General features: G+C 52.8%; 1 protein-coding gene across 2 annotated transcripts in view; it reads left to right on the top strand.

Moving 5' to 3' along the window:
* The window catches only part of PLXNA4 (plexin A4), a 425409-nt gene that overhangs the window by 333599 nt on the left and 64780 nt on the right, over positions 1-27030 (top strand). For both annotated transcript variants that reach the window (XM_040259648.1, XM_040259649.1), the window contains exons 9-15: positions 1325-1525; positions 8799-8895; positions 9271-9461; positions 14531-14682; positions 17441-17558; positions 23386-23522; positions 24765-24929. In XM_040259648.1, the coding sequence (XP_040115582.1) occupies positions 1325-1525; positions 8799-8895; positions 9271-9461; positions 14531-14682; positions 17441-17558; positions 23386-23522; positions 24765-24929 (1061 nt within the window). The remainder of the gene's footprint in view (positions 1-1324; positions 1526-8798; positions 8896-9270; positions 9462-14530; positions 14683-17440; positions 17559-23385; positions 23523-24764; positions 24930-27030) is intronic.

Here is a 27030-nt window from a genome sequence, read left to right as displayed (position 1 = left end):
CACCCTAATCATGGAATCAGGACTGATTAGAGCCAAATGGGTCCTTGGATTCCACCCACTTGATAGATAAGCAAGTTGAGTCTCAAGTGGGGATGGATGTGTAATATGGTCAGGCTTCCGTGGCTTGTCAGAAGCTCAGTGGCTCTAGAGCTCTTCTCCCTCCAGTTTTCAATGACAGAGGGGCTCATGTTTGCTTTCAGACCTACGAGACACTGCTCCTGGGTGCCTGATTGCCTGGGACCCCTCCCATCAGGGTCTCAGGCCTTCCCTTGGCCTCTTTCTTGCCTTACTTTACTGGGGAAGAGGGCTGAGGTTGGGGATCTGAGAGTCTGCAGTGAGCCCGCGGGGCAGCATCCTTATGAAGAATGTATGAGCCGTGCTTTGACCATTGACCTGCCTAGAGCCATATGTCTGGTGGGCCTGCCCCAAAGAGTACCATGCTGGGAGGAATCTAGGGACAGTAAAACCTACCTGACCCGGGACCTCACTTTTGTCCAGGCCAAGGCTCTCTTCCACTCAGCTCCTGAGAATCCAGCCACATGCTAGCGCCCACCTCCCAGCTGGGCAGTGCTCCATACTCCTTACTTGACCCCTTTCTGCCTCCAGCCCTCTCTGGACAGAGCTGATTGCCCGGTGAAAGGGGGCCCAGTGATCCACCTCCTCCATCCCTGAATGTGCTCACAGATCAGCAGCTTGCCCCATCAGAGGGAGCTCAGTGTGTCTGCCGAGGGGCACTTCCCTGGGGTCAACCCATCCCTAGAGCTTAGGCAGAAGCTTCTGGATTTCAGAGGCCTCTGGGGCTCATTCCAGAACGTCCCCCAAATGCCAGACTCAGCCCACCTCTGGACGGTCCTCTCAAACCCACCTGGGCCGTGGTCCAGACTGATATTTTAGAGCCTCAGTCCCGGGCTTTGGAGTCACTGCGGGGCTGCTGGCATGGGTCCTTTTGTCTCCGTGCTTGGCAGCCTGAAACCAAGGGAAAGGGGTTGGCAGCCCAAAATGAGACAGGACCCCCAGCCAGCAGAGTTCTGTCTGCCAGGGTAGAACCCCCACCCTTGAGAGGGGACCGCTGGGAGTCTGGACCACGGGGCCGGCAAGGGCGGGGTGGGGTCAACCTCCGTGGGGAGTGCCTCAAGGACTCGGGACCTGGGCTGCTCAGTCCCCCTGCCTGTCTGCTGGGGGCTGGGGGTGGGCAGCAGTGCAGAGGGTGCCGAGTGGGGAGCCCCTGGGAGGGGTGAGATGACGTGGACCGTCTGGGTGATGTCAGGGGCTCCTGCCCCCTGGGCTTCCTGTACCCCAGCTGAGCCTCGCTGTCTATCCACAGGACTGCCCCCAGCTGCTGCGCGTGGACAAGATCCTGGTGCCCGTGGAGGTGATCAAGCCCATCACCCTCAAGGCCAAGAACCTTCCGCAGCCGCAGTCAGGGCAGCGCGGCTATGAGTGCGTCCTCAACATCCAGGGCAGCGAGCAGAGGGTGCCCGCCCTGCGCTTCAACAGCTCCAGCGTGCAGTGCCAGAACACCTCCGTGAGTGCCCGGGCGCGCCTGCCCCTGTGCCCACCCCTGCCCGCCCCTCTCTCCTGGCTTCAGTCAGCTCAGCAGGGCAGGACTGCCCCCAACACCAGCAGAACTGTTCAGCTCCCCTCCCACTGCTTCCGCCAACCCTGCCAGCCCAGCCAAGCTCACCATGCCTTTGCCTGCAGGTGTGGCCCTGTCGTGGTGACCCGAGGAGCTGGGGGCCAGCCATGGGCCCGCTAAACACTGTCTGTGGGCTTAGATGTGTTTGCAGGACTCCGTCTTCCTTCCTGAGAGGAGCTCTGGAAACTCTGGGCCCAGACTTCCTACCAGGGCTGACCTGAGGGTCTCATCTGAGCTCACAAAGGCCACCCCCATCAGCCTTTACACTCACACAGAGGCTATTTCCCAGCACATGAGGCTTCTGAGCCAGGCCAGCATCCACAAAGATGCTGGAACAGGAGGGAGCTGGCTGGGGCTGTGCCGCGGAGATCCACACTAACCCTGCCCAGTATTTAGAAATCCACATAAATCCGTGCCGGATCAACTACGGCTCAGCTGCCCTCTACTGCCAACAGCCTTTGCCTGATCCCTGGTCACCACACAGTGTGCCCTAATGGAGCACCCCCTGCCTGTCTGCCGGCTCCCCTGATACCCTTTGACCTTCTCTTTCTGGGCTACTTCTATGCACCTGGATGCTCAGAGACAAACAGTAGGCTTAAACACTTGTAACATTTTCAAGCTATATGAGACCTACTTTCTTCTTCATGGTACAGAAGAGAAACTGGAGGCCCAGAAGAAGGGGCAGGATTGGGTTTGTGTGGCTGAGAATTATACAATTTGGGGGACCTTCTTTAAGAATGAAATACATCAATTCAAACGAGATACACAGGCAGGCCTTAGGATGGTCTGTGCAGGCTCGTTCAGGGCCCTAAAGCTGACCCTTAGGCTCCATTCACTTCAGGGTAACCCATCAGGGCATGATGGTCAAATCTACTTCTGGTCCCCAGAGGCCCCAGTGCCAGCCCACCCTCGCTCAAGGTCACACAGCTAGTGATTAGCAGGGCTAGACCTGGGCACAGGGGTCCCCTCCTCTACCACACTGCCTGCTGTCATTCATGCCATTGCTTTTGGGTACTTACAGGTGATGATTGTAATTAAGGATGTGATGTAGGACCAGGAGAGCCCCTGACAAAGCTCTTCCCGAGGCACCCCACTCTTCCTGCAGGAAGCAGGCTAGGGGTGAATGGAGCTCTGAGGGGTGAACATGCTGGCCCAGGGTTGCTTATCATTTAGCAACTCCTGGCAATCAACCTCCCAACCTCTGAAACCCCAGATGTGTGCCCACCTCTCTCATGTCCACATCTCCCTCCTCCCCAGTGGCCAGGCTGTGTTGCAGACTTCTGCAGCACCCCAGATTAAACCTGCAAGGAATATTAAATGCCTCCTGCTTTCTCATGAATCCTGAGGCCGAACAGACCAGGGCCGAGCAGGCCCCCCAGGGTCCAGCTCAAACTGTTCTCCCCAAATGAGGACGTCCCATGGGAAAAGTAAGCCTGAGTCCCACATTTGACCCAGAAGTAGGTTTGCAGAGATTTCAGGCTTTAGAGGAAACAGGCTTGTGTCCTCAGAGAAGCTGCCCCAGGGATCTGGGCCCCAGAGGCGTCAGGATGGAGGACAGAGTCTGTGGCCTCTGAGTCACTGGGCTTCAGGGCCCTGTGCTAGGCTAAGTCTGTGGAATACAGGAAGCTACCCCAGGTAATAGCCAGGCAGGTCGGGGCCAGGTCTCCTCCTCTGTGGTGCCCCCTCTGAGTCCCTAGTGCTGGCTGGTACCAGTGGGATAAGGAAAGGCACTGCTGACCCCCAGCATGGGCACCTGCTGGTCTGATGTTGAATTTTGGGGGGGTTAAGAAATCACAGGTCACTCAGCTGCTTGTGTGGGAATTTCTCATCCTAGAGCCTGATGCCCCAGGGCATGATGGTCAAATCTGCTTCTGGTCCCCAGAGGCCCTGGTCCACGGAGTCCTGCCCAGTCAGCCAGCCTCCAGGATACACGGGCTCAGGCACCTGTGAATCTGTCTCCAGGAGTTTGGAGACACCAGATCCATGGTAGAAATGTGACACTGGGGCTGGAGGCCTGGAGCCCAAGGCTCTGATGGCCAAGCAGAGGAGGTGACTTCTAAGCTCCTGACCCTCAGGAGTAGGGGAGGGCCTGCGCTGACCTCTGGCCCCCCTGGACTTGGGGATCTTCTGGAGGCCTCCCCACCCATGGACAGTATCAGTGCCTCCAAGGCCCTGCTCCCAAAATAGCCTTGTTCCTCCTGGTTTTTTCACTTCAACACCCTAGTAAGGAAGGTAATGGGAGCATTTGTTTCTCTACCATTTTAAAGTCTTAGAAACTGAGGCAACAGGAGGTGTACCCCACAAGGAGTGAGTTCTAGGAGGGTCCAGGACCTGCTGGAAGCACGCAGTTCAGGAAGGCTTCTCAGGAGCCTCTCTTTTCAGGGGGATCAGTGGGATCCCAGTTGAAACGCCATCTGGGCCAAGGTGGTGCTTACTGTCAAGTGACTTCCTTAAAAAAAACAACTGGGGTCATTGTCAGTGGCAAGCCTCCCTTACCATTGTAATAGAAAACAACCTATCGTCAGGGCAGGAAGAGACCTGAGTATTTCCTTGATCCGGTGACAGAGGCGGGGAGGGGATCTCCAAAGTCCAGAGAGGGCAGGTGACCTGCCCGAGGTCACACAGCAAGTCATAGCCAATTTAGAACTTAAACCTAGTCTTGTAACACACCCCTCATCAAAGGTTAGGCCAAAACCAGCAACTGAGCACTTTATAGTAGGGTCTGCTCTGCCTCAGAGAGGATGGTGGAAGAAGAGCAACTGTTGTTTTGTTTCCTAAATGAGCTCTCTGGAATAGGGGCAGGAGGAGAGAAGGTTCTAACAGAGAAACCAACCCCTGCCCCCACACCCCTGGTTTCTGATGGCAGAGACAGGAGGGTGATCAAGAGGTCTCAGAGGAGAGCAGAAGAGGAGAGATGGAAAAGAGAGACATGGGAACATTTTGCACAGGGTAAGCCCAGGGCTGGTAGGCAGGCAGCTCACTTCCAGCCCACTATGTGGGGACAGGCCTGGGCCAATCACTGTAGCCCTCGGGGGCCTGTAGGCGGAAAATCAGGGCAGCCCGCAGGCAACAGGGGGAGGAGGGAGCAACTGTGGGTGTCTGAGGCCTCCTTTAGACTGTGGCTCCAGAAATGTTAAGTGCTGCTAAGAATAGCGCCCAGTCCCGCCCTGCAGTCACCGGCCATCACGATAGTCAGTGGGCCGCAGAGGGGTGGAGGGCTGGCTGCACGGCAGACGTAAGGCCCAGCTTCCAACCGCCCACGGGGAGCCTCACAACTTCTTGTGGTGCCCCAGTTTACTGCGTGCAAAACAAGGATGGGGAGACCGATGGGGGGCGGAGACATGTTCCCGCTTCCTGCTTTACTGGAACACAGCTGGGAGTGTGTCTGCTGAGCCTCTGAGGTCCTGGAGATGGACGCAACACATACGTGCTTGCGTGCGTGCTAAATTGCTTCAGTCATGTCCGGCTCTTTGTGACCCTGGACTGTAGCCCTCTAGGCTCCTCTGTCCATGGGGTTCTCCAGGCAAGAATACTGGAGAGGGTTGCCATGCCGTCCTCCAGGGGATCTTCCCAACCCAGGGATCGAACCCCTGTCTCCTGAGACTCCTGCATTGGCAGGCAGGTTCTTTACCACTAGCACCACCTGGGAAGGCCTGGCATCTTATGTTGGTGATAGAATTGATAGAACTTTCCACCAAAATATCTCAGACAGGGGAATGGCTGGAGGGAAGAATGTCCAAATTATACAGAGGTCCTCTCTTTGCTTTTAGAAGGTCGGGAAACTGAGGTTCACAGGGAATGAGTAACGTCATCTGTGAGCTGGGCCACGGTGAGCCAGACCTTGATTGAGACACTTAACCTCCTGGCCCCTGGGAGCCTGAAAGACTTTTCCTTCAGCTCTGGGCTTTGTGCAGATTAACTGCCCACTGATTACACAGAGCTATATAAATGCTAAGTGGAGTGGAGGTTGTGGGTGTTGGGGGATGGGAACCAGTGGTCCAGGCTCCCCGGCAGGCTGCTTCCAGAAGGATATAGGTCAAAGGGGAGGGAGGGCATCTCCAGGAAGCAGAGTGACTTCCCTGGAGACCTAGAGGGTGGTGGGGAACACGGCGGTTAACGATTTCTGTTAATATTTCAGAATTGAGGTCTCAGGAAGGGGAGGAGAAAGAGGAAGCAATGCCCAGAACTTCTGATCCTTAAAGCCTTATAATTTCTATTTACTTCGAAAAGAAAATGTGTGCACATACACACACACACACATACACGTCTGAACACGTGAGTGTTCTCATCTGCATATGTCTCCATACGTGCTGAGTGTCTGGCACATAAACACTCAATAGGCATTGCTATTATTCCACGTGAACATAAACTCAGGGATCACAAGTATGTTCTTACACAACACCCTTCAGTGTACCCACACAGATTCAAATACACCGTAATATTTGGGTGCCCGTTCTCTGTGACAGGCACTGTACCGCCCAGAGCATCGGACGGTTGTCTCGCGCCCTCCCGACAGTCCCGTGAGGTACGCACTGTGTGTAATTCCTATTTTTCACGTGGAGAACCTGAAACTTAGGTCCTCTGCCCGCATTCACACAGCCGGTCTCTGCGGAGTCCCTTCACAGCAGTGCACGTGTGTGCCCATGTGTGCTCACGGGCGCACACGTCTGAAAGCACAAGAGGCGCACAGACCTCTCCTCACGTCCGCACGCATGTGAAGACGTTTGTGCATGCAGACACTCCCGAGCACACATGGGCGGTCGGTCTTGCCTCGCTCTCTGGGGGATCTCAGGTCCTTCTGCAGAGGGCCCTGAAGGTGCTCTTGGTCTTTGGCTAACACACCCCTGGGCCAGACCCAGACCCAGACCTGAGAGGCAGGAACCTGGCTCCGCTGCTGATTTAGGCACTGCCAGCATCCTTCCTAGAGGTCTGGGCGGCCTGACACTGGTCCTCACCATCTGTCTCCCACTGGGGTCTCAGAGGAGGGGGATAGGAAGGATAGGATGAGGCAGAGGAGCTTGGCCACAGGAGGAAATGGGAAGGGGGTGTCTGGAAAGTGTTCTCTGCCTCCCCGACCCCCAACTCCTCTCCTACACACATGCCCCTTGGCAGGCCTCTGTCTTCCTGCTGCTAGCAGACAGTGAGGAGCAGTGATTCTCTAGATTCTCTAACTTTAGCAGCACCAGGCTCGCTAGAGCGCCTCCCTGGAAGCACTCCTGTCTCCAGGGATTCCGATTTAGCAGGTCTGGGTAGGGCTCTGGAATCTGCATTTAGTAGACCTCATTCCCCACCCATGAGGCCCCCATGACTCTGATGAAGGCAGTCCTTTTCTTTTCTTTCTTTCTTTTTTTTTTTTAAGAAAACTCAGGGCAACTTGGAATGACCCACCCAGATGCAAAACACTTTACCTCTGGGGAGTTGTTTACTGGCCTGCAAGGCAGAAAGCTTATGAGTCACCAGCTGAGTTACAGGATGACCAAAAATATTCTCCAGTATTATTCCTGCAGGAGTAGGAAGCTTTGCTTTATTCTACGGCTCAGCCCAAACTCTGACCCTGGCCCAGGAGTCATCGGTCAAGAGGGGGATTATGCAGGAGTGTGGATGGTGGTATAAACCACCACCACTGGGGGAGAGACACTGCATGCGGCTCCCTGGCCCAGGCATCATCAGCAAAGAGTTCGCGAAAACCCCTGCTGTGCTAGGGTAGAGCCTGAAGAAGGCTGGACACTCACCCTGCTTGTGATTCTGTATGAGGACAAGGTCACAGCATCCTCGTCATGGAGCGCGCTCTGTCACTCAGGAATATAGGACAATTTCCCAGGTTAAGATAACATCTCCTTTAGAAGCCCCCGTGGATAGGCTGCAGAGCAGAGGCCCCCGAGACCTTCTGCAGCCTGAGCATTCCGAGTTTCTGCGCTGTCCTCCCCTCAGGGAAACAGAGCGTCAGCTGCCTGCCACAATAGCCACGCACATCCCCAAGGCCCAGCCCTCCAAACATAAACCGTGTTAAGAGAGACTGCTGGCTCTGCAAACACAACTTCAGACCAAGTCCCCTGGACGGAACTCTTCCAACAAATTGCCCACCCCCAGTGCCTCCTCCGCAGAAAACCTGTTTTAGCTTCAATCTCCCATCCCACCCCCTGTGGTGGGCAGAATCTAGTGGAATAATGAGAAAATCACCAGGTAGGATTGGAAGCACTACCCTGAGCGGGCAGCAAGTTCCTGCAGCCTGCCCTCCTTCTCCAGGGATGGAGAAGGGGATGCTGGCAGAAGGCAGATGGGGGTTGGCATGCTGGGGGCTGTACCTCCCACATCCCTGCCTCCCCTCTTAGCACCACAGTCCCTTGGGATAGACCCAGTCTGGGGCAGAGGCAGGGACATTAGAGGAGAGCTGGGTGGGGAAACAGGGTCCAGAGGCCTGGAACAGCTCCCCATCCAACAGACAGCGGTGGGGCTGGGGCCCTCTGCCCGATCTTGGAGCTTCTGGTGTCTTGACCCAGATTTCCAGGTTTGTGCTGTAGGATGACCTTAGCATTTCCCACCTCACCTCTGAGCTCTCATCCATCCTCTTCTCTGTTTAACCCCCAGCCACTCACCCCTAAAGAGAGCAGCCCCTTCATTTCTTCCCCATTTCTCTCCTTCTCTCCCTGCCTGCAAATTGACCAGGCTTGGCCAGTTCCCTGGTAAAGCGCCCACCTACCCTGAGCATGTCCTAGAAATGAAAGTTCCCAAATCACATCGAGGGCCTGCCAAGACCTAAAGGTCAGAACTCCCCACCTGGGCACCCAGTGAGAACCAATCTCTCCTCTCTCACCTAAACATCCAGGGGAAGGCTCAGCTGGCAGGAACAGGCGTCCAGAGAAGGTGGCCAAGACTTCCTGTAGTCTGCTCTGTGAACCCACATTCCAAATGTGTGTCCCACCCAGGCCCAGCTCCTACCCGGCTTAGCTTCTTGACCCTCTGCTCTGATCCCCTGAGACAGGCATCCCCACCTTGCTTGCACATGCGTGTATGTGTGTGTGCTCGAGAGTGCTTGCACGTGCACACACACACACGCTCACTGTCTTGGTCTGTCCTGAGCCCCATGCACTCTTGTGGGCACGCCTCACCCCATAGAAATCTCTGTGACCAGCTTTCTCCTGTCTTCCCATCCTGGCCGCAGTATTCCTACGAAGGGATGGAGATCAACAACCTGCCGGTGGAGCTGACAGTTGTGTGGAATGGGCACTTCAACATTGACAACCCGGCTCAGAATAAAGGTGCGGAAGGCGGGCCGGGGAGGCGGGCAGGGAGGAGCAGCTCCCATTCAGGGTGGTGCCATTCCGTGCCCACCCTCCACGCCTCCCCAGCACCCCCACTGCCCTGTGACTGCTCCAGTGGGTGGGCAGCTCCTGGGAGTGCAGTGGAGGGAGCAGGGTTAGCAGGGAGCAGCTAGCTAACTGGGCCCCTGCTTATGGGGTAGACTTCACCTCCCAGCCATGTTCTTCTGCCCAAGCCTTCTTTGCATCCAAAAGGCAGAGGGCACAAGGCTGCCCGTGTCCCATACAGAGGCCAGGACTGCGTTCCCGGTCCACATTCCTGGCTCCCCCCTGCCCTGCCCCCACCTCCAAGCCCCTCTTGCCCTCTGCCTGCAGTTCACCTCTATAAGTGCGGGGCCATGCGTGAGAGCTGCGGGCTGTGCCTCAAGGCAGACCCAGACTTCGAATGCGGCTGGTGCCAGAGCCAAGGGCAGTGCACCCTCCGGCAGCACTGCCCCGTCCACGAGAGCCAGTGGCTGGAGCTGTCGGGCACCAACAGCAAGTGCACGAACCCCCGCATCACAGAGGTGAGCTGTGCTCCTCTGGGCCCTATCCTGCCCCCTGGCTGGGCCCTGAAAGCTGTGCCTGGCATGGTGGCCGGCACCCCAGTGACCACCAGGTGCCCAGCTGGCTGTGGGCAGCCTCGTTTTCCTGAAAATCTGCAGCAGCTCTAGGCTTGGCTCAGAGGCCCTTCCCACATCAGAGGAAGTCGAGAGCTGAGAGGGTGCAACTCAGCTGTCCTGTGGCATCTCCGTGTGCCAGGAAGGACTCACAGTCCTCAACTCCCCTTCCTGGTCTCCAGGAGTCTCGGTGATGAGGCCGTGAGGCTTCATCAGCAGCAACTCGTTAAGCAGTCAGCCCATGAGCCCAGACTGCGTGGGTGTCAGGGCATGGCCAGCCCTGGAGAGGCGGAGGTCAGAGCGGAGAGGCTTCAGGGTGAACACAGAGCAAGATCTAAGCTGTAAGACGACAGAAACAGACTGGGAGCATGGTGAGGAGGATGGACAGGACACGGGCAGTGCGGCCAGGAGCAGTGATGGGCAGGGCAGAGCTAGAGATGCAGATATTGGGGTCACAGAGATCCCTGTGCCATCAGCTAATCCCAACTAACTGTTGGGTCCCATGGCGCTAATTCATCATATCTCCAGGCCTCAACTTGCTCACCTGTGCCATGGGTTTAAGCGCCCACTTCCCAGCACAGGGACAGGGATTATATGAGTAAATTCGTACAAATGCTTGGCTGATGCCCAGCTCATAGGGATCTCATCACCTTCTTCCTCCTTGTTCATCGTCAGCATTGTTAAAATCATTGTTAAAGTGTGTATCTAAGCCCTTCACTTCCCTGGTGTCTTGACAGCCACACTCCTTCAGGACGACTCCTTAAGGTACCCCCTACCTTGATGGAATCCCTTACCCTTCTTGTAAAATAAGGAAGAGACGTGCCTATCTCAGTAACAGTACGGTGTCTGATACGTCGACTCCTGACGCCCAGGGTTAAGCACATAGTAGGTGCCTCGGTGCTTGGTGCTGATAATGATAATGTCAGAGCAGGGACAGAGGGAAGAAGAGGAGAAGGAAGCTCAGTCTGCCTGTCCAGAGTGAGTGGACGCTGGGCATCCAGCGCTGGGCAGGGTCACACATGCCTGCATCTGCAACCCTAGCAATTGTTGCTGGTTGTTTAGTCGCCAAGTCATGTTTGACTCTTTGTGACCCCAGGGACTATAGCCCACCAGGCTCCTCTGTCCAAGGGATTTCCCAGGCAATAATACTGGAGTGGGTGGCCATTTCCTCCTCCAGGGGATCTTTCCAACCCAGGGATTGAACCCAAGTAGCCTGCATCAGCAGATGGATTCTTTACCACTGCGCCACCAGGGAAGCCCACAGTTGCAGGTTGAACATTTGTGTGGTGCTTCGAGTCTGTGAAATAGCCACCTGTCCTTCACCACATCTGGGCTCACAGCAACCCTGCTGTGTGGTTTCCTAGGGCTGCCACGACCAAGCGCCTTAAACAATAGAAACACATTGTCTCTCAGTTCTGGAGGCTGGACATTGAAATCAAGGTGTTGCGGGGTTGGTTTATTCTATGGGCTATGAAGGGAAGGGTCTGTTCCAGGCTCCTCTATCCACCTGCTGATGCAGGAGACGCGGTTCAATCCCTGGGTCGGGAAGGTCCATGGGGTTGCAAAGAATCGGACAGGGCTTATCCACTAAACAACAAGAATAACTCTTTGGTGTGTAGATGACTGTCTTCTTCCTGTGTCTCTTCACATCGTCTTCTGTGTCTCTGTGCAAATCTCTTTTTATGAAGACACCAGTCACATTGGATTAGAACCCACGGGAATTACCTCCTTTTGACTTGACTACCTCCATACAGACCCTTTCTCCAAAGGTCACAATTCTGAGATGCTGGGATTTAGGAACTTTGACATACGGATTTAGGGGGACACAATGCAACCCATGAATTGGGGGTTATTATCACCCTCTCCTACATAAAAGATCAACACTGAGATCTATTCTGACCAAAGAATAAATTAAAGGAGTCCTGAAAAGCAGGTCTCTTGATTGCTGTCTTCCACCCTACAAAGACAGAAGAACATCCACTCATTCCCTGGCTCCTCCCCTCACAAGTGATGCAGGCACAGTAGGGATGTGTAAAACAGGAAGGGGCTTGATTCCTGAGTGAGCAGCTCCTCCAGCAAAGCAGCCTCCTGGGCGTGGCCCCCGGGTGTGGGCCTTCCCCCACGTTAGTACCCCCCACGTTAGTACCCCTCACGTTAGTGCCCCCCAAATTAGTGCCCCCTGACGTTCCCCCCTTCACTCTCCACATCCCTGGTTTTCCAGATGTCAAGAGAGCTTCATTCAGTCCTGACTTCTGTCTCCTGCATGAGTCAGAATTTCAACAATAGTTCTCAAACCACGGAACAATACTTATGCATTTTACGTACAGAATTATCTGGAAAAGGCAGGCAGGTGGATGCCTCTGGTCCCACCTCTATATGAGGGCCCCTCCTTTCCAGCCACCCTCTACCCTCAGAGCCCATAGCAAGAAACCATCCCCCGGGACTGCCTCGCAGGACTGCTAATGGTGTGTCTGGCGAAAATGATGGGACTTGCTTTCTTCTTGGCCTGAGACCAAGAAAATCACAGGGAGGAGACAGCAAATGAAACAAATCTCCCTGCGACAAAGGCTATTTACTGGCTGCATACTAGTATCGGCCCTCCGGGGATCCGGGGCACCTGAGGATTGAGCCAGAGATAAAATTCCCTTTTCAGGACCACAGGCTGGAGCTGGAATATCATGCTGCTGCTGCTGCCAGGTGCCAGCGGCGACTTGGGGACTGGCTGGGCAGGCATCTGGGGCGGACAGATGCCCCAACCCACCCCCCTCTCTCTGGCCACCTTCCTCACACAGAAGCAAGCCTGTCTCCAAAGAATCTGTTTTTTTCACTGCAGTGGGAATGTGCATGTGCAAACGCTTGCTGAATGTACGCTCACTTACAGATTGCACACCTATGCGTGTGAGAAGCAGAAGTGTCTTGACCTTTGTAGGTGAACAGCCTAGAAAGCCCAGCAAAGCTATTATTCCTTCCCCATCTCTCACCCTCCTGCCAGGATGAAATCCCTACTTGTAACCCTGGAAGGATAGAGAAAGTTGGTAATATTAAGAAGTACCCTATCTGGACTCCTCCAATTGTGATCCCGTTGACATTGACAAAGAGCCAGGCGCTGGTGTTCAGCGGCACCGAGAACAAGAAATGGGCCCTTCTCTGGTCTGTCAGATGCCAGGAGAGGCTGGCATGGAGTGTCTTCTGCCATTCAGGTCACTACTGTGTGGGCTCATAATTAAATCACATGAAGTGTATGGAGTTCCCACCACAAAGCAGGCCCTTGGTTGTTGAATTCTAACATTCCAATCATGGGTTTTTAGCATCACTGGTGACATCTTAGAAGGGAAAGCCAGTCATTTTGGCCAAGTTTATGAGATTAAAGTCTAAATTAAACCCATCTCCTTAGAAACCAAACCAGATAATGACAGAGGAGCTGTGACAAACACTTTCCTAACTCCAGGAAGATGGCTGGATAGTTGGGGTGTTCAATACAATTACAACTCAAGAAATAACTATGGTACTATCACTAGAAAGTCCATGAGAAGGGGGGCACCACTGTCTGTGCTCTCAGAGACTCAGGATCTGAAGAGGAGGGGGCAAGGGGATGGCAGTGTGAAGAATCAGACACAAACGCTATGATGAAAAGAGCATTCAAAGCTGTCCTAAAATTTCCGTGGAGAAAGACAGAGAGAGCATCTGGTGATGGGGAAGTGACTGTTGACAAGGATCTGGAAAGGTGGGTGGATGCCATTGTCTGGAGGGCTGTGGGTTGATAGGAGGCTTGTTTGTTTTCATTGAGAATGGAACTAACACGAGCAGTACGGCAGCTGCTGCTAAGTGGCTTCAGTCGTGTTCGATTCTGTGCGACCCTATAGACCATAGCCCGCCAGGCTCCTCCGTCCATGGGATTCTCCAGGCAAGAATACTGGAGTGGGTTGCCATGCCCTCCTCCAGGGTATCTTCCCGACCCAGAGATCAAACCTGCATCTCCTATGTCTCCTCATTGGCAGGCGGGTTCTTTACCACTCAGTTCAGTTCAGTTCAGTCACTCAGTCATGTCCGATTCTTTGCGACCCCATGAACCGCAGCATGCCAGGCCTCCCTGTCCATCACCAACTCCTGGAGTTTACTCAAACTCATGTCCATCAAGTTGGTGATGCCTTCCAGCCATCTCATCCTCTGTCATCCCCTTCTCCTCCTGCCCTCAATCCCTCCCAGCATCAGGGTCTTTTCCAATGAGTCAACTCTTCGCATGAGGTGGCCAAAGTATTGGAGTTTCAGCTTCAGCATCAATGAACACCCAGGACTGATCTCCTTCAGAATGGACTGGTTGGATCTCCTTGCAGTCCAAGGGACTCTCAAGAGTCTTCTCCAACACCACAGTTCAAAAGCATCAAGTCTTTGGTGCTCAGCCTTCTTCACAGTCCAGCTCTCACATCCATACATGACCACTGGAAAAACCATAGCCTTGACTAGATGGATCTTTGTTGGCAAAGTAATGTCTCTGCTTTTGAATATGCTATCTAGGTTGGTCATAACTTTTCTTCCAAGGAGTAAGCGTCTTTTAATTTCATGGCTGCAGTCACCATCTGCAGTGGTTTTGGAGCCCCCAAAAATAAAGTCTGACGCTGTTTCCACTGTTTCCCCATCTACTAGTGCCACCAAATAAATGCTGGTAGGCTTTAATTCCGATTTTCTATGAATTACCCAGTAACATTGCAGATCACATTCTATCTCTTCTTCTGTGAAACAGGAAGAGGAACAAGGGGCTTTGAACCCTGCTCTTAAAACCATACACCCAGACTACTCTTCCAGAAGCTCCTGCCCATTCACAGTCCCAGACCTGGGTGCCCTTGTGGACTTGAACTCAACTCAAGGAATTGGGTGGAGGGAATGGGGTGAAGAAGGGGAAGAGCCTCTTGCTGTGTCATCAGCAAGGGGGGTGATGCTTTGTCTTGGTATCAGATTATTGTGCTTCCTCCTTCCAGATAATCCCAGTGACAGGCCCCCGGGAAGGGGGCACCAAGGTCACCATCCGAGGGGAGAACCTGGGCCTGGAATTCCGGGACATCGCCTCCCACGTCAAGGTGGCGGGCGTGGAGTGTAGCCCTTTGGTGGATGGCTACATCCCTGCCGAACAGTAAGTGGAGGCCTTCAGAGACATGGGGAGGGCAGGGATGAGAAGTCCGTATAGATGACTGATGCTGACATCTTCCCTGGTCAACAGCAGAGGCTCTTAGAGCTTATGGACAGAAAAGGAGAATGTCCCTCACCTTCTAGAGTGTGTGTGGTGGGGACTCCTACAATCCCCCAGCTCCTGAACTAGCCAGCTGCCACACTGGGGGAAGTCCAGAAAGGGGAAGGGGAGATGGCAGGGGGGAAAGGGGAGATGGCAGGGAGAGAAGGGGAAAATGATCATTAGCTCTTTGGGGGTGTGGAAATGAGTAGGAGCAAGATGGATCAAAATCAAAACCTATAGTAGTAAGAGTTCAGTTCCTCCCCTTGACTCCCTCTGATGTCTCTAACTCCCCAGTCTTGTCCACTCTCAGTTACGAAAAAAGCTAGTCCTATATGACCATCTATGGAGGCTGAGAATGGACCTCCACACACACTTTCATGTCTATGGGGACTTGGATTGTTTTCCTCCAGCAAAATCTGCTGGTCCACAGAGAGGGCCATTAGATGCATGATCTTGACCATGGCCTTGACCTCCAACCTACCTGGCAAGGGAGGTTTATGAATCATGTATTGCCTTGTAAATAAGTAAAGACAATTTTCCAGCCCAGCAAACACAGACATGAAATAAATGTTCACCAGCACAGTAGAATCTATATGCTACACCCTCTAAATTGCCCCTCCCAGAGTGAAACCTTGCCACTTGTCACTGTGTGAATAAGTTCTTAACTCTTTGCAAGATCTCTCTTAGGTAGGTGAATGCATTTACGTTGTGTTGGCTAAGTCTTCTTGCCTGGGAAATCCCATGAATGGAGGAGCCTGGCAGGCTGCAGTCCATGGGGTCACAAAAGAGTCATATGTGACTTAGTGACCAAACAACAAAAACAACAAAGGAAAGCAAAACTTATTCCATTAGTGGTTCATCTTCAACACCTGGAAAAAGTATGATATCAGATTTTTATTTCACATTATACACCAAAATAAATTCTAGATGGATTGAGAAGTTAAGGGTAAAATATAAAACTATAAAAGGATTAGAACAAAATGCAGGTGAGAATTTATTTGATTTCAAGAAAGGGAAGGTGTTCCAGGTATGACTGCAAAAGAAAAAATATAAAGGAAAATATTAGGAGATTTGAGTACATAATACTTAAAACTTGTGCACCAAAACCACTGTGCGCAAAGTAGAAATATGAATGATGAACCAAGAATACGGTTCTACCCTGTTACAGTATGCTTTTTCTTAACATATGAAGAGGTGCTATAGATGAAAGGCAATTATCACAAAATTAGCAAAGAGTGTGCCTGTGCAATTCACAAGACAAAGAACCAAAGTCATATAAAAAACGTTTAATATCAGTAGTAACCAATGGAATGCAAATTAAAACAGTGGGGACAATTTTTAAAAGTTAATACCCAGTTCAAGTGAGAGGCACGAGAAATAGCACATTCATATATTCATGTCAGGAGGGTAAATTGGGACGGCCTTCCTGGAAGGCAATTTGGAAATGTAGGTCAAATGTCTTTAGCCTGGCCATAATACTTCTAGAACTTTCCCCAAATAAACAGGATGCACAAATATTTATTTGCAAGAATGTGTATTTTGGCCTAATTTATAACAGTGAAATTGTAGAAGCAATTTGTATGTCTAAAAATAGGGAATTAATTTAATAAATTATTGTATATACCTAGAACAGTAAACTTCACAGCATTAAATTTGATGCTGTAGGAGAATCATGACCAGGCATATACACAAGTTTTACTAAGTGAGAACACAGGTTACCAAGCAGAAAACAGAGTTTATAATTAATTTGGTAAAAGAAAAGCAAGACTGGAAACATAAACACCAAGATGTTGACAGCGGATATTTCAGGGGATGCAATAGGGGTGCAGGGATATATATATATATATATGGCAGGTGATTTTTTTTCTTTTTGTTTTTAACCTACCATGTATTAATTATGTAATTGGGACAGAAAAGCATATATTTTTCTATGCCTCAGTTCTTCATAATAAAATGGAGATTATTTGTGTTATATATTTGCATAGATCTAGAGAAAGTTCTGCACAGATTTATACACCAGGATTTTGAGACAGATTAGTGAAGAAAGGCACGTTTGCTTTTTACTTTTATACTGTTTTCAAGGGTATGAACCATTCTGTGAGGGAAACAATAACAATTTTTTAAAGGGGGAGATGTTCAGACTCTCCCTTACCCCTTCCCCTGCCAGATGGACTAGGAGCAGAAACCACTGCCTGGGGCAGTCCATGCCTTGGAAGCAAAGAGCTCCGAGGCAAGGACTTGAAAACCTTAGGTCTGCTCTGAGGTCCCTATTGATGGCTGGGTGCCCTTGGGTAAGTCACTTTACCTCTCTAGGCTCTGCCATCTGTATTGCCTAAGATGTTTGGCTGAAACTTTCCCTGCATTCTAATTTAGAACTGAGTGGACAATTCATGAATTGGGGACTGAGTGTCTGGGGTCCTCTCCAAGGCACCTCGTTTTTCCAAGGGCCCCCAAGGAGACCCCTGTAGATCATACTTCATTTCCTGAGAACCAGGGAGGAGCCCTAGCCACAGGAATCAGTGTCTTTCACCTCCTCCTCCCCTGCCCATCCTTGAGACGGTACTGCACAGAAGGAGGCCCAGGTAGGCATGGGGCCCACGGATCATGGCAGGGAGGCCTGTGACCTCCTTGTGATCCATGGGGCTGTCTTCTCCTGCAGGATCGTGTGTGAGATGGGGGAGGCCAAACCCAGCCAGCACGCCGGCTTCGTGGAGATCTGTGTGGCAGTGTGTCGGCCTGAGTTCATGGCCAGGTCCTCGCAGCTCTATTACTTCATGGTGAGTCCTGACCACCAACGGCCTGGCTGGGCAAGCGGTGGCCACCGGCCTCTTTACCGTGATTGCTGGGCCCTTCTGGATCTCTGTGGGCAAACCCAGGCCAAGGTCTTGGGAGTCCTGTCCTGCAGCGCCTGAGAGTTGGGGAGCCCTGGGTTCACATCCTGACCCTGAGGGGCTGGGCTGGGCTCCAGGGAAGTGGCTTTGACTCTTGGGCCCCAGTGTCCCCTTCTGGCTGAGTGTCAGCCTGACCTGGTGGGTGAGGGTGTGGGCTGTGCATGGGAACTCTTGGGATTTGAACCCTGGCTCTGCCACTTAATAACTGGGTGAGCTTGGGCAAGTGGTTTACCTTTCTGTGCCTCAGTGTCTCCATTTGTAAAATGGGGATGACGATAACAGCAACTACCCCACGATGTTGTTGCGAAGATTAGATAGAATAGCTTGATCACTTCTAGTATCACTACCGTGATGATTTCTAGTACTGCCACTTTGCCTGCTGGGCCCCGCCCTTTCCCTGTGTGCTGGCAGCCTGCCCCTTCCATCCATCATCCCCACTCACCAGCATCCCAGTCCTCAACCTTCTTCACCCCAGCTCCTCACCCGCATCTTGTCCACACTCCACCTGCCTCCTCCCACATTCTTATCCCCGCCCGCCCCAACACTCTTCCCCACATCTCCCTCCCCATCCCACAGCTTCCGCAGACCCCACCATTGCCCTCACACTCCCTCCAGTCCGGACCCTCCCCAGACCCTGAAAAGGCTGCCAACCAGCCCTGGCCAGGGATTCTGCAGGCAGGGGACCATCCCCTGCCATACACGCGGTATCATTTACAAAACTATTACCATCCAGTTAACTTCTCAGGTTAATGACAGATGTGATGAGATCATTTCCTCGTGACTCTCAGCTGCTTTTGGAAGTGGAAGCCTGAAATGATGGATTTTACGTCTGGGCATTAAATGCCCTGAAATATGTCATGGGAGCCCATTTTTCTCCTTCCTTCCTTCCTTCTTCCCTCTTCTTTCAACTGCCTTCCTCCTCTTCCTTCTTCCTCCCTTCAGCTGACAACCTCCTATCACCTTGCACAGAATCTCTCCCAGGGTTATTTGATAAATACTTGCTTAATTGGTTGAATGCTTTAATTTGATGGGCCTGGCTTGCAGGTGATACAATGATGAATCAGACCCCATGCAACCCCTCCCTCACATAGCCCCCAGTCCAGAAGGGGAGAGGAGACGAAGGACTCCCCAGGAGGGATGTACATCAGGTGCCTCTCCCTGCCTGCAGCTTGGTCTCTCCATTTCTCCACTCTGCTCTTTGAAAACCAACCAACCTTATGAACACGGCTGACACTGAACCCACACCCAAGAACTCATGGAGAAGAACACACACGTCACGGACTTTGTGGATGTGTAGTTTTACCTATTCGTTTAGCATTTGTACCCACACCTCGTTCTGAAAGGGTTTGAGGGAATTTTCAAGTTAAACCCAATACACTTTAAGACAACTAGTGATACATGCATATATATATTTATATAAATGTATATAATATACATGGGTTTCCCAGGGGGTGGCCAGTGGTAAAGAACCCTCCTGCCAAAGCAGGAGATGTTAAGATATTCAGATTCGATCCCTAGGTGGGGAATATCCCCTGGAGGAGGGCATGGCAACCCATTCCAGTGTTCTTGCCTGGAGAATCCTTCAGAGGAGCCCGGCAGGCTACAGTCCATGGGGGTCTCAACAAGTTGGGCATGACTGAAGTGACTTAGCACTCATGCCTGCATATAATATGTATACATTTATGTACACAGACACTGTTACTCTCACAGAGCTGAGATGAGAAGCAGAGAGGCCGAGCCGGGGAGAGTCAGTGGCAATGCTCCCCACATGTCTGAGAGGTGTGGCATGGGCAGCAATGCTTGGGCATGAAACCTGGCTCTCAATTACCTGGCAGCTGTGGTGAAAGGGAGGACACCGCTGCAGGGCCAAAGCAAGCGCTGGGCTTCCTTGGCCAGTCAGAGAGCTGGAACAGTGTTCATCCCGTGGTCTCTTGGCAGAGACCAAGTGAACGGTACCAGGAACGGCCGCCGCCTCACGAGGCTAATGTTTGCTTTGTGCCTCAGCTGTCTCTGGTATGTTTCCAGCCAGGCTTCTCACCTTTGCGGCTAACTCAAAGGCCACTGTCCCCGGATGTCCTGCCATCAACTCCCACACCCATGGGAGGGTAGAGCCGCTGTCAGCTCCCATAAACAGCGTGTCCCCCTCACTTGCCCATTTCCTGTCACCCGGGCCCACCACCTCTGGCCTCGGACTCAGCATCCCCTGACATCTGATGTCAGTCCCTCCGTCACCCTGTCCTGGAGTCTGACTCTCCCCATGCCTGTGCCATTACACTGGCCCCCTTAAATCCCCGCCATTGGCCTGAGCCCATTCTAATCCAGCCACATGGGGGGATACCATTTTCATCATGTCAGTTCCAGGAGAGCCCAGGGTGCCCACTGCCTCTAGACTGTCCAAGTTCCTTGGTCTGCTCTGCCCACCTATCCAATCCTTCCTCAAGCCTTTAAGTGGCCTGACTTCCTTCCCTTGTCTGTCTCCTTCTTCCGCTGCTCCTTCTGTGCTGTCTGCTCTTGGGCTTAACTCTTAGAACCTGTCCAGGCAGGAGACATTCAAAAGCCTCTTCCTTCTGCTCTCAGGGAAGGTCAGTCTTGCCAGCGTGATCATTTCTACCCCGGAGCAGGATATGGTTGGATGTAGAGTACTGAGGGAAGCCTTCATGGAAGGATCCAGAAGGAAAGGCAGGATCTGTCTAAGACAGAATACAGCTTTCCATATGGATCCCGAGTAGTGGGAGGCTGTTCCTGGCATAAGGTGTGACATGGAAGGACACCAAAAGATGGGAGCAGAAGGGAGCCAGGAGGCAGGGGTCGATGGGAGAGGAAGGGCAAGGAAGATGCGAGGTGTGGCCACAAGGCAAAAATGCACTGGTCCAAGGGGTCCTGGGAACCCAGACATGGGTCACTTTTCTATTTGATGAACTATCCTGGGGATATACAACCTCTTGGGAAGAGCTCCAGGAAGGGGGAATGGTGCTAGGGTCCCCAGCCTCCACCTATAGCCCAGGTTGCATTTAAAGATATAGTCATTGAGTGCCTCCATACAACTGCCAGCAACAGAGCTTCTAGGAGTTCATGGTGGGAATGAGGAGCGGAAGTCCCCCGGCTGTGAGTCACAGCAAGGAGGCAGGAAGGACAGAGTGCTCCTCCATTATGTTCCCCTCCTCCCAGCACCTCAGAGCCTTCATCGCCTTCCCACCCTGCTAGGCAGCTTACAGGGGGCACTCTTGGGACCTCCCACAGAAGCCCTCCTGATTCAGCTGGGGAGCCCCTTTCTGGCTCCTCTGGGGAGTAGGGGTACTTCTCAGGGCCTGGTGATGCTGGGGAGCCCCCCCACCCAGCGCCAGTTCAGTTCAGTCGCTCAGTCATGTCTGACTCTTTGCAACCCCATGGACTGCAGCACACCAGGTTTCCCTGTCCATCACCATCTCCTGGAGCTGGCTTAAACTCATGTCCAACAAGTCGGTGATACCATCCAACCATCTCATCCTCTGTTGCCCCCTTCTCCTCCTACCTTCAATCTTTCCCAGCATCAGGGTCTTTTCCAATGAGTCAGTTCTTCACATCAGGTGGCCAAAGTATTGGAGTTTCAGCATCAGTCCTTCCAATGAATATTCAGGACTGATTTCCTTTAAGATGAGCTCGTTGGATCTCCTTGCTGTCCAAGGGACTCTCACAAGTCTTCTCCAACACCACAGTTCAAAAGCTCAATTCTTCAGCACTCAGCTTTCTTTATATTCCAACTCTCACATCCATACATGACTACTGGAAAAACCATAGCTTTGACTAGACAGACCTTTGTTGGCAAAGTAATGCAAGTTCAGGCCAAAGTTTGGGTCTACCTCAGTTTCCCTCCACAAATTAAGCCAGGCTCTGATGTGTGGGTTTATTCACCCCAAACCATGATGCCAAGGCCAACAGACCCCAAGTCAGCACTCTCGGGCTTGTTACCAGTTCCATCCCTAGAGATCTCTGTGAAGGATGGGAGCCAGGGGAGGAGGTGGCAAAAAATGCCAACTTTGATGCAGACCCACTGAGAAATATTTGTGAAGCAAGCCTTGGATAATGAATAATTTCTCACCATTTTTAAACACCTGCCCCTATCGCCCTCTCCCGGGCCCCTGGAATAATTCTGGGCCCTGTTAACCCCACACAGAAATGCCACTGCAAAGCCAGGATTACTCACCTCTACCCCTTCTACCCATCAGGCTGTCAGAAAACCTGTTTTCTGTTTCCCTTTGCCCCCTACCCCTAAGTAACTCGCTCACATCCCTTTTCCTCTCTGGGGACGTCAGCAGGAGCCACCTTTGAAAGCTCTCCCTTTACAGACTGCAGGACAAAGGCACCATCGGTGAGAGGTTAGAACCAGAAAATTGTCAGGCCCTTCTGAGAAAACCATTTTTTTTTTCATTCTTTGTAATCAGAGAGGTTAAGTGATTTGTGCCAGGTCACACAGCGCGATCTAGGCAAAGCTGAGAAAGGAAGGCTCTTTCCGAAGCTTCTTCCCATCTTTGCGCGGATCTCAGGGTGAGCCAGCATCAGAGCCAGGATAAGCCTTTCCTGGGCTTGGTGGGTGCCACGGGGCTGCCAGGTTCGAGATCAGCAGGGACCGGGTGGGCGGGCCCGCGAACGCGCCCGCGCAATGGTATGTCCCGGCGCGTCCCCGCCCGTGTGCCCAATGAGACAGCCGAGGCACGCCCCTGTCAGGCCGCCGGGCTGCAGGCTTCGCTTGACACTTCTCCTCCCCTTGTGTCATCGATCGAGGCCTCTCCGAGCGGAGGTGGCCTGCCCGCTTCGAGGAGCTGAGTGGGTTCAACTTTTGGTGCTGAATTCTTTAAGGGAGTAGAGAAGGGAGAAATCTTCATTTAAATGCAGATACAGGCTTCTCACCTGGGACTAAGGAAAGTTTTTTCCATTAAAATGCTAATGAAAGAACAAACTGAAATTCCAAATCCTCAGCTCACAGAGCCGTCCCCCACCCCCTCCCCAGCCCACCCCCAGTCCGACTCTTCACTCCATCCCCTGACCTTTCCTTGCTTCTTCTGCTGGGTTTCCGTGGGACTCATCCTGCGGCCCTGGCTTCTGGGAGCTTTCAGCAGCTCTCTGTGAGAGGCCTGTGGATGGGGCGACTCACCTTCTTGAAAGCAACCCATGCTGTAGACTGGAGACGGGGTGAACTCCAGCCCCGGAGTCGTGTCTCAGGCCACTGCTTCACTCTGCTGCTGCTTAGTCACTTTAGTCGTGTCCGACTCTATGCGACCCCATAGACGGCAGCCCACCAGGCTCCCCTGTCCCTGGGATTCTCCAGGCAAGAACACTGGAGTGGGTTGCCATTTCCTTCTCCAATGCGTGAAAGTGAAGTCGCTCAGTGGAGTTTGACTCTTAGCGACCCCATGGACTGCAGCCCACCAGGCTCCTCCATCCATGGGATTTTCCAGGCAAGAGTACTATGACCTTGGAAATTTAACATCTCTGACTCTTGTCTTTAAGATGGGCAATGATGCCTACCTTGTAGAATTGATGGAGCGATTAAGTGTGTGTGTGTATATATATATACATATATACATATATATACACACATATATATATATGAAGGCATATGAACCTGCTTGCTGGGAGGCTTCCATGACTAAGGATTCCTGAAGGCGGCTCCAGGATGGGGCGCTGCCTCGGGCCTGCCCAGAAGCATCCTCAGGCCAGATCCTTTCCTGCACAGACGCTGACTCTCTCAGACCTGAAGCCTAGCCGGGGGCCCAGGTCCGGAGGCACACAGGTGACCATCACGGGCACCAACCTGAACGCGGGCAGCAACGTGGTGGTGATGTTCGGCAAGCAGCCCTGCCTCTTCCACAGGTAACTCACCTTAGGGCCAGCTCCAGGGATCCCAGCACAGAGGGTGGGCGGGGCTGACTCCAGCTGACCTTTTGGAGGTGCTTCTTCCTTCCTGAGAAAGTGACCATTCTCTCTGAGAGGAGACTTTATGGGCATGCTTGGCTGTGGCTCATTCTGGGGACCTGCCAGGGATCCCTACCCTGGATGGACCTGTCATGCTGTCTTCTACCATTTAGCCTGGGTGCCCCCATACCACCCACTGTGCAGGACCCTAGGGTTCCATAGGACAGGGTTTGGAATCTAGGGTATCTGCCCCCTGGGTTAGCTCTGGGCAGCTACTGCAGAGCCAGCCAGGACTGCTAAAACCTGGCCAAGGGTCACAGAACCTCCAAAGGCAACCGACTTTCCTTTCCTTCCTCTGGTTCCAGTGTCCAGTCCCAGGAGGACGCACCTTCCAGGAACCGGGAGCCAGAAACCTGGGGTGGGGTGAGGGTTGGGAAGGAGGCGGGAGGTGAGAGGTACATCTAATGCATAGCTAGAAGAGGTGTGGTTGGCAGGAAGCTCTGCAGAGAGAGATTGTCCTGGGAGAGCGCTATACTGAGGGCCTGACCTGAATCAGGCCAGGCCAGACCTTGCCTGAGTGTTCCAGAAAACATGGCTCTACCACTTGTTAAAATGGTAAGAAAGAGCTTGTTCAGGACGACTGCAATAGGCGTCAGGCCTATCGCAACCGGGCTAGAGATCAGACTTCAAATACAGCAGACAGCTGGGGATTTATAGCCAAGGAGCAGTGAGGGAGGCTGAGGATGGAAAATTACTAAGAGGAAACAAGGTTAAGAGGATTCTTGCTAAACTGACTTAACAAGACTCTTGCTGAAGGCAGTCAAGGTGATCAGGTATCAAGAGTGAGGGAGGCAGAAGCTGCCCAGATATCAAAGGTACTTAGATATCAGGGTGGGGTGGGGAATTCTTACTAAATTGAGTTAGCAGGATTCTTGCTAAAAATGGGAGTAGGCAAGTGGAAGGCAGGGCCCCAGAAAGAAGCCTAGTCAAAAAAGCAGGCTCCGAGGAAACTGTCTATAGTTGGGTCAAGGACAGAGTCTTGATCAGTAGATCTCAGAGTATTAGTGTCCAGGGCAGCACTCGCCCACTGCCCCCAAGGAGTCTGATGAACAGGGAGGGGTGCGGGAGGGCCCTGACCCCAGACTGAGGTCCTGCCCGACACCCAGGGTCCCAGCTCCCTGTCTCCCCTCCTCCCTCCAGGCGCTCTCCATCCTACATCGTCTGCAACACAACGTCCTCAGATGAGGTGCTGGAAATGAAGGTGACTGTGCAGGTGGACAGGGCCAAGATCCACCAGGACCTGTTCTTCCAGTACGTGGAGGACCCCACCATCGTGCGGATCGAGCCCGAGTGGAGCATCGTCAGGTAGTGGCTGCCCCGACCTCGGGTTTCCCTCCTTGAGTCTCAGAAACCTAGGAGATGAACTGGGAGTGGTGTGGGTCAGACATTCCAGCAGGGGTTCCCTCTTTCTACTGAGAACGCCTCTGAGCGGGACCCGGCCCTGGAGGCCAAACTCTGGCCAGCAGGAGCTTACAGTCCCCAGTTTGAGGACTGGTGGGCAACTAGGAAAATGGTGAGCACTCTGGATTCTGAATCCAGCGATCCGAGTTCAAATCTTGATGGGAATTTTGGGCTTCCCAGGTGGTGCTAGTGCTAAAGAACCTGCTTGCTGATGCAAAAAACATAAGGGATGCAAGTTCGATCCCTGGGTAGGGAAGATTCCCTGGAGAAGGGAATGGCAACCCACTCCAGTATTCTTGGCTAGAGAATCCCATGGACAGAGAAGCCTGGAAGACTACAGTCCAAAGGGTTGCAGAGAATCAGACATGACTGAAGCGACCTAGCACACACATATGCACGGGCAACTAGGAGGCTGGATGGGGCTGCTGAGGGCACCCTGATGGCATGGATGCTCCCTGGTGATCATCGGGAAATCTTTGTATCAATGCCTGGGTAGGGGGGCAGGGTGGGAAGTAGACTTAGGGTTAGAAGGACTGAGTGTAACTCAGCTCCACTGCTTAGCAGCCAAGGGACCTTAAAGATTAGCTAGCTTCCCTGGATCCAAGGTTTCTCATAGGACCCCGAGAGGATTATGTGAGCAGCAAACACACAGTGCGGTGCCTGGCTCCCGTCCCCTCCCCTCCCCCCACCCCCCATACTCAGCCCACCCCACTGGCCACTTCAGCTCTAGAGGCCGTCTGGGGTCAGGAGACCGGGCAAAGCATAAAGATGTGGTCTCCACAAGCTGAGAGGAGTCAATGACGACTCCAGTCCAGAAAGCAGTCTTTTAAACAGGGTCAGTAGACTCCAGCTCAGGGGCCAAATCTGGCTGTCTGCCTGATTTCATAAATAAAGTTTTATTGGAACACAGCCATACTCATCCGTATATGTTTTGTCTCTAGCTGCCTGCTCACCACAGCAGCGGAACTGAGTAATTACGACAGATCATATGGCCCCGAGGAGCCTGAAAGATTTACGCTCTGGCCCTTTACGGGAAGTTTGCCACCTGGCCTTACACACTCAGATGAAAGGCAGCCTTTAGGAGCCTTTGTTGTCCTCAACGGTTACTCTCTCTAAGGCCCAGCCTTACAAGCTTTAACTGTAACCGGAAAGCAGATAAATATAAGACACAGAGAGGGGCAAAGAGCCTGTAAAAACTATTCCAGGATTTGCCCCCAGGGCCTGGAGAGTCCAGGAAGTTGGCACGGCCCCCTATTCTTAGACAAACTCTATGGTTCTCCAAGGCGTTCACAGCCTGGTTTAATTCAACTCTTCCTCGTGTTGCTGTCACAGAAATAGAGGTGTTGCCCTTCCCGGCACTTGGCAGTCACCCCCAGTCACCCTCACATCGAGTGGAAGGCTGGAGGTGCGTTCTGAGTGGTTGGGGCTCCACATCCCATGCCAGCATCTCAGTGGCACTGAGGGTAGGACAGTGCCATCCAGATTTCCAATGCAAAGCTCCCCAAAGACAAATCCGGTGATCTCTCCTATCGGCAATCCTCCAGCCGACCCCTGCCCAGGCTGCGAGAGCCCTGGAATGTTTCATATTTACATTCTTACAGGAGGTTCCTGAGTGTCCGAGCTTCAGCCTTTCCCAGGTCCCAGCCAGCTGAAGCCTCTAAGGTAGAAATTTGTAGTGTGATTGTCCTGTGCTTAGACTTTGGAGGGTCTGGTAGAAGACGGTCTGGAGCAAGGCCAGTGTGAAGAAAGTTCCCTGAGACTGGGAAGAGCAGGGGAAGAGACCCCGGGGGGCTACAGAGAAGCAGCTGGTTCAGGTCAGGAGGCTGGGGCAGGGGGCAGCAGGGGGGAAGGGGCAAGAGGGCTGTGCTGCAGGTTCAGCCTCCATGGGGTGTCCATGCTCTGAATGAGCTCAGCACAGGACGGCCGCGGACATCTGGTCATCACTGTCTTCCCCTTGGCTGCTGAGAGCTCATCCTTATTATTATACAGTCACTTTTCATCTTGT

The sequence above is a fragment of the Oryx dammah genome, unplaced genomic scaffold (assembly GCF_014754425.2).
Source record: "Oryx dammah isolate SB20612 unplaced genomic scaffold, SCBI_Odam_1.1 HiC_scaffold_18, whole genome shotgun sequence".
Taxonomy (NCBI): Eukaryota; Metazoa; Chordata; class Mammalia; order Artiodactyla; family Bovidae; genus Oryx; species Oryx dammah.
Note: the sequence above shows the minus strand (reverse complement) of the source record. Positions and strands in the feature narration are given on the sequence as shown.